The sequence below is a fragment of the Euwallacea fornicatus genome, unplaced genomic scaffold (genome assembly GCF_040115645.1).
Source record: "Euwallacea fornicatus isolate EFF26 unplaced genomic scaffold, ASM4011564v1 scaffold_51, whole genome shotgun sequence".
NCBI lineage: Eukaryota > Metazoa > Arthropoda > Insecta > Coleoptera > Curculionidae > Euwallacea > Euwallacea fornicatus.
The window spans coordinates 361,493-368,208 of NW_027096019.1; the positions used below are offsets into that span (position 1 = coordinate 361,493).

General features: G+C 45.1%; 1 protein-coding gene across 1 annotated transcript; it reads right to left on the reverse strand.

Moving 5' to 3' along the window:
* Window positions 1-938: 938 nt before the first annotated feature.
* LOC136349742 (uncharacterized) lies at window positions 939-3,240 on the reverse strand. Its single transcript, XM_066301465.1, has 2 exons — window positions 1,175-3,240; window positions 939-1,084 (listed from the first exon to the last, which is right to left on the reverse strand). Coding segments are annotated over exons 1-2 (2,004 nt in total). The 5' UTR covers window positions 3,178-3,240; the 3' UTR covers window positions 939-1,083.
* Window positions 3,241-6,716: the final 3,476 nt, after the last annotated feature.

Sequence of the window (6,716 nt, forward strand, 5' to 3'; positions counted from 1 at the left end):
TCAGGCGCCCGAGCTTCTCTGCCACAATCCTGTAGCCGAGACCCCAGACGTTCGTCTCCAAGTCATCGCACAGCTTTTTCCATGCGTTCCTCTTGGCATTCCGAATGGAATCCTTGAGGATCTTCTTGGCTCTTCCATATTCGTCTTCTGCTGCACTTCTCTCCTCGTTCGTTTCTCTGGCTCCCTTTATCCTCGTCATCCTTCGTCTGGCCTGCAAACATTCCTTCCTGTGCGTACCTACTGTTTCGTTCCACCAGTAGACCGCCTTTTTGCCCCCTGTTTTTGCACTCTTCTTGAGTAGGCACTGGTCGCAGGCTTCCCCAATTTCCTCGACTATTTGGTCAGGTTCGGTTCCGCCCCACCCTAAAACACGCTCGTTAACGTATTTAATCAACTTACCAATTCCTTTCTCGGTCACGATCCATCCTTTCTTATTTCTCTCATCTTTCACTCCTAGAGTTTCGGTTCCATTCCCTACAATTCTGTAGGTTATGTACCTGTGTCCACTTCCACTCAGCACGTCCCGCTCGACCTGCCATTGACTCACCATGCGCGCTACGATAGCGCCACTCATAGTTACGTCTATGACAGATCTTCCATTCTTGTTGCCGAACGTCCACTCTCCCCCGTTGTTGTGCGGGGTGAGCTCTCTCGCTTCAACGAACTCCTCCAGGACTCTCCCGTAGGCATTCCTGACGCCAGAACCAAATATCTGGCATTTCGCATTGAAGTCCCCAGCTATGAGGACTCTCCTGCCGTCCATGCCTCCTACAAAATTATCTAACCGATTAATCATGGCCTCGAACTCACCTGTGGTCTTATTCGGCGAGAAGTATACCGAGACCAGCGTAAATCGGCCCAGTTCCACCGCCACGAACCCCCGGTCTCTGTGGATCGACTTCGCTCTCATCTCGCTTTTAAGCCAAATGAACGCTCCATCGTCATTATCCCTGATGACATTCTTCAGGGCTTGGTTAGGCTCCTGCCCCAGAACGACATCAATGTCCTGTTCTCTGATCGTCTGGTACAGCAAGTCGGTAGCAACCCGCCTTCTGTCCAGATTGATCTGTAGACATCTGAGTTCCTTAAATACCGCCATCGTGCCATTTACACTCTCCACATTCACTCCCGCTCCTAAAACACGCATACCGATTATACTATTTAATCTACTTACTAGATTTGTTCCGTGCTCCTCTCCTCGGTAGCCTTCCCAATCTCGTCCTTATTTTTGGACATCCCTGGTTGCGGCTCAGTTGTTTTTTCCGGGTCAGTACCCCTACCGCCTGCAAATGCCTTTACTGGCCCCTTGCAGTTGGGTCCGCCCGCGCTGTGGCCCTCCGCTTTACAGAGGGGGCAGTAGCGAGGATCTTTACAATCCTTCGCCCTGTGCCCCTCCTTCCCACAACGGGCGCACAGTCGGGTCCTATCTACGCCTTTACATGCCTGTGCCCGATGTCCCAGTTCCCAGCACCGGTAGCATCTTCCCGAGTCCTTCCTCTCCTTAAGCCGGCACATATTAATGCCGACTCTCAAATCGGTGACTACTCGAAGATTCTCGGCGTCCCCCTCTCTAACGAGGAACGTGGCGGTTTGGCAGCTTCCATAGCTTGCCTTAAGCCCCTTGAGCCGGAGCTTCTTGGAGTCCAGACCGGTCGCGGTGGCCACCGCACTAGTGGCTTCTTCCCCTGTAGTGACTCCATCCAGTCCCGTAAGCTGGAACACTACAATTTTACTATTCGCCCCCGACCTTACGTTACCTTCCCCCATTCCTTTTCCCAGGATGTTTTTCAGCTCCTCTCCCTGTTCGCCTCCTTTAGGGAGCGTGATTAGCACCTCACCTTTTTTCGTCTCCCTGACTGTCCCGATGTCAACCTTGGTTTGGCTGTTGGCAACCAGTTGTCGGACTTTACGGAGGGTGTCGCTGTAACTTACCCCCTCCTGTTTAGCCACGAAGACTACCTCTTCTTCTGATCTTTTAGGACCAGGTCCCTGTACTGCCTCCCTCCCGGAGGATGTCCCTCCAGGTAAGTACAGCTTTACCCTGATGTTCTCTTTCAGGGTCCAGCATGCTAGTTCGCAGACCTTCCGAAGTTGCCACGGGTTGGCATCCGGAACCAATGGGATGGACACGCTGTCTCTCCCCTCTTCCAGCATTGTTCCCGCGAGGACCTTGAGGGCTTCAAAAACCCCTACCGGCCCTGTACTCTCCAACTCCTGAAAGTAGACGTGCTTGGTTTTCGTAACTACCTTACCTCCTTTCCTAAGGTTGCACGTCTGCACGAGGCTGGCCATCCTCCCTTCTTCAGCCTCGAGCTCCCTCAGCTCTGGGAGAAGCTGCAGAAATCGCTCCTTCAGCGCGCTATCTCCCTTACCTACCAGGACCGCGAGGTCCATCCTAAAACCCTCACTGATAGGGTCTCCACGAGCTATCTCAGTAGCTTCAAAGATCCCATCGTCCCATCTCTCCTTGATGGCCTCCAAGATCTTTCCCTCCCTAGCTAAAGTTGTTAGCCTCATTTTAACCTCACCATTTTTTCTCTTCTCCTCAGTTTCCGTCTGGCATTCAACAGACACTCCCTCCCGCTTGCCAGCCCTTAGTCGAGCGACCTCGTCCCTTAGTCTTTTATTCTCCTCCTCGAGTTTCCTGTTCTCCTGCCCCTTCCCCTCTTTCTCCAGCACCATGCTCCTAATCGTGCTTTTCAGCACAGAGACAGCGTCCACTAGTTCCTGTTTGGGGTGGTAAGACTCCTTCAGGATTCTATCGACATCGCCTACCTGTTCCCTGGCTACTTCCAAGAGAGCCCTGGGACCTTCTTCCTCTCCTCCCACAATGGATTCATCCATCCTCTTCCTCTTCCCTTTTGGTGCACTGTTTGGCACCTCTTCTACGGAGAATACCGGACAATGCACTTCCACGTTTTGCCCACTTACCACATTTTCTTCTGTTTCCCCTCCTTTGTCCTTGGGCGGAGTCCTCTGCACCTTACCTCTCTTTGCGAATCCTATCTCAGCTCCTTCTACCTCCTCTTTCCTCATCAAGCTCTCCGGAACACTTCCCTTCCTTACGAGCGGCATAGTCACTCTCCCAGTTACATCCCTCCTTTCCTTCAAAATTGTTTTGGCTACAGCACCTTTTTTTCCCGAAGGAACCCCAAGTTTAGAGTCCTGGATCTCCATGGAGTTGCCGGGGGTTTCAGAGGCTCCGAGTGCCTCAGCGATGTTAACCACACCCCAGTAAGGCCTTACTCCGCACAACCTCACCTCTAACCGCTGAAAAAAAAAAAAAAGAAAAATTTAAATAACGCTAACGGTGTAAATTAACGTAACGTTGAAGACACGGCACGCGAAAAGACACCGATCTAATAATGTCCATGCAAAAAGTCACCGAAGTATCTTATCAATCACGTCGTCAGCGTGCAGGGCAAAAATTAGTTTTCGCACTGCCAAAACCGCTGTTTCTTCGGCTTAGCGTTGAAAAACACTGCTTTACGTCGACGATGCGAAAACTAAAACCGATTTATATCGGAGCACACTTCCACACGTCCGCCTTCGACCGTGGTCCGCCTTCTACAATGAAGCCGTCTTAGTCGTGTGAAAGAGCTCGTTGAGGTGATTCTGTGGTAAAATTTTGAAGCGATTTGGAGCTCATTTGCCGAAGTTACGGAGGTTCAAAGCTTGAAAAGTCACCAAAGAAGTGTGTTTGTGCACATAAATAACTCGTTTTCTGGAAAACTCACCAAGATACAATGAAGCCTTATTTGTCATGTTAAAGAGCTCGTCGAGGTGATTCTCTGGTCCAATTTTGAAGGTACTTGGAGCTCATTTGCCGAAGTTACGGAGGGTCAAAGTTTGAAAAGTCACGAAAGAAGTGTGTTGTGCACATAAATTACTCGTTTTCTAGAAAACTCACCGAGATATAATGAAGCCTTATTTGTCGTGTTAAAGTGCTCGTCGAGGTGATTCTGTGGTAACATTTTGAAGGTATTTGAAGCTCATTTGCCGAAGTTACGGAGGTTCAAATCTTGAAAGGTCACGAAAGATGTGTGTTTGTGCACATAAATTACTCGTTTTCTAGAAAACTCACCGAGATATAATGAAGCCTTCTTAACTGTGTTAAAAAGAGTTCGTCGATGTGATTCTGTGGTAAAATTTTGAAGGTATTTGAAGCTCATTTGCCGAAGTTACGGAGGTTCAAATCTTGAAAGGTCATGAAAGATGTGTGTTTGTGCACATAAATTACTCGTTTTCTAGAAAACTCACCAAGATACAATGAAGCCTTATTTGTCATGTTAAAGAGCTCGTCGAGGTGATTCTGTGGTAAAATTTTGAAGGTATTTGAAGCTCATTTGCCGAAGTTACGGAGGTTCAAAGCTTGAAAAGTCACGAAAGAAGTGTGTTTGTGCACATAAATTACTCGTTTCTGGAAAACTCACCAAGATACAATGAAGCCTTCTTAACTGTGTTAAAAAGAGTTCGTCGATGTGATTCTGTGGTAAAATTTTGAAGCGATTTGGAGCTCATTTGCCGAAGTTACGGAATTTCAAAATTTGAAAAGTCACGAAAGATGTGTGTTTGAGCACATAAATTACTCGTTTTCTAGAAAACTCAGCAAGATACAATGACGCTTTATTTGTCATGTTAAATTACTCGTCGAGGTGATTCTGTGCTCAAATTTTGAAGGTAGTTGGAGCTCATTTGCCGAAGTTACGGAGGTTCAAAGCTTGAAAAGTCACCAAAGAAGTGTGTTTGTGCACATAAATTACTCGTTTTCTGGAAAACTCACCAAGATACAATGAGGCCTTATTTGTCGTGTTAAAGTGCTCGTCGAGGTGATTCTGTGGTCAAATTTTGAAGCTATTTGGAGCTCATTTGCCGAAGTTACGGAATTTCAAAGTTTGAAAAGTCACGAAAGATGTGAGTTTGTGCACATAAATTACTCGTTTTCTAGAAAACTCACCAAGATACAATGAAGCCTTATTTGTCATGTTAAAGAGCTCGTCGAGGTGATTCTGTGGTAAAATTTTGAAGGTATTTGAAGCTCATTTGCCGAAGTTACGGAGGTTCAAATCTTGAAAAGTCACGAAAGATGTGTGTTTGAGCACATAAATTACTCGTTTTCTGGAAAACTCACCAAGATACAATGAAGCCTTCTTAACTGTGTTAAAAAGAGTTCGTCGATGTGATTCTGTGGTAAAATTTTGAAGGTATTTGAAGCTCATTTGCCGAAGTTACGGAGGTTCAAAGCTTGAAAAGTCACGAAAGAGGTGTGTTTGTGCACATAAATTACTCGTTTTCTGGAAAACTCACCAAGATACAATGAAGCCTTCTTAGTCGTGTGAACGAGCTCGTTGAGGTGATTTTGTGGTAAAATTTTGAAGGTATTTGAAGCTCATTTGCCGAAGTTACGGAGGTTCAAATCTTGAAAAGTCACGAAAGATGTGTGTTTGAGCACATAAATTACTCGTTTTCTTGAAAACTCAGCAAGATACAATGAAGCCTTATTTGTCGTGTTAAAGTGCTCGTCGAGGTGATTCTGTGGTCAAATTTTGAAGCTATTTGGAGCTCATTTGCCGAAGTTACGGAATTTCAAAGTTTGAAAAGTAACGAAAGAAGTATGTTTGTGCACATAAATTACTCGTTTTCTGGAAAACTCACCAAGATACAATGAAGCCTTCTTAACTGTGTTAAAAAGAGTTCGTCGATGTGATTCTGTGGTAAAATTTTGAAGGTATTTGAAGCTCATTTGCCGAAGTTACGGAGGTTCAAAGCTTGAAAAGTCACGAAAGAAGTGTGTTTGTGCACATAAATTACTCGTTTTCTGGAAAACTCACCAAGATACAATGAAGCCTTCTTAACTGTGTTAAAAAGAGTTCGTCGATGTGATTCTGTGGTAAAATTTTGAAGGTATTTGAAGCTCATTTGCCGAAGTTACGGAGGTTCAAAGCTTGAAAAGTCACGAAAGAAGTGTGTTTGTGCACATAAATAACTCGTTTTCTGGAAAACTCACCAAGATACAATGAAGCCTTCTTAACTGTGTTAAAAAGAGTTCGTCGATGTGATTCTGTGGTCAAATTTTGAAGGTAGTTGGAGCTCATTTGCCGAAGTTACGTAGGTTCAAAACTTGAAAAGTCACGAAAGAAGTATGTTTGTGCACATAAATTACTCGTTTTCTGGAAAACTCACCAAGATACAATGAGGCGTTATTTGTCGAGTTAAAGTGCTCGTCGAGGTGATTCTGTGGTCAAATTTTGAAGGTAGTTGGAGCTCATTTGCCGAAGTTACGTAGGTTCAAAACTTGAAAAGTCACCAAAGAAGTGTGTTTGTGCACATAAATTACTCGTTTCCTGGAAAACTCACCAAGATACAATGAAGCCTTCTTAACTGTGTTAAAAAGAGTTCGTCGATGTGATTCTGTGGTAAAATTTTGAAGGTATTTGAAGCTCATTTGCCGAAGTTACGGAGGTTCAAAGCTTGAAAAGTCACGAAAGAAGTGTGTTTGTGCACATAAATTACTCGTTTTCTGGAAAACTCACCAAGATACAATGAAGCCTTCTTAACTGTGTTAAAAAGAGTTCGTCGATGTGATTCTGTGGTAAAATTTTGAAGGTATTTGAAGCTCATTTGCCGAAGTTACGGAGGTTCATAACTTGAAAAGTAACGAAAGAAGTATGTTTGTGCACATAAATTACTCGTTTTCTGGAAAACTCACCAAGATA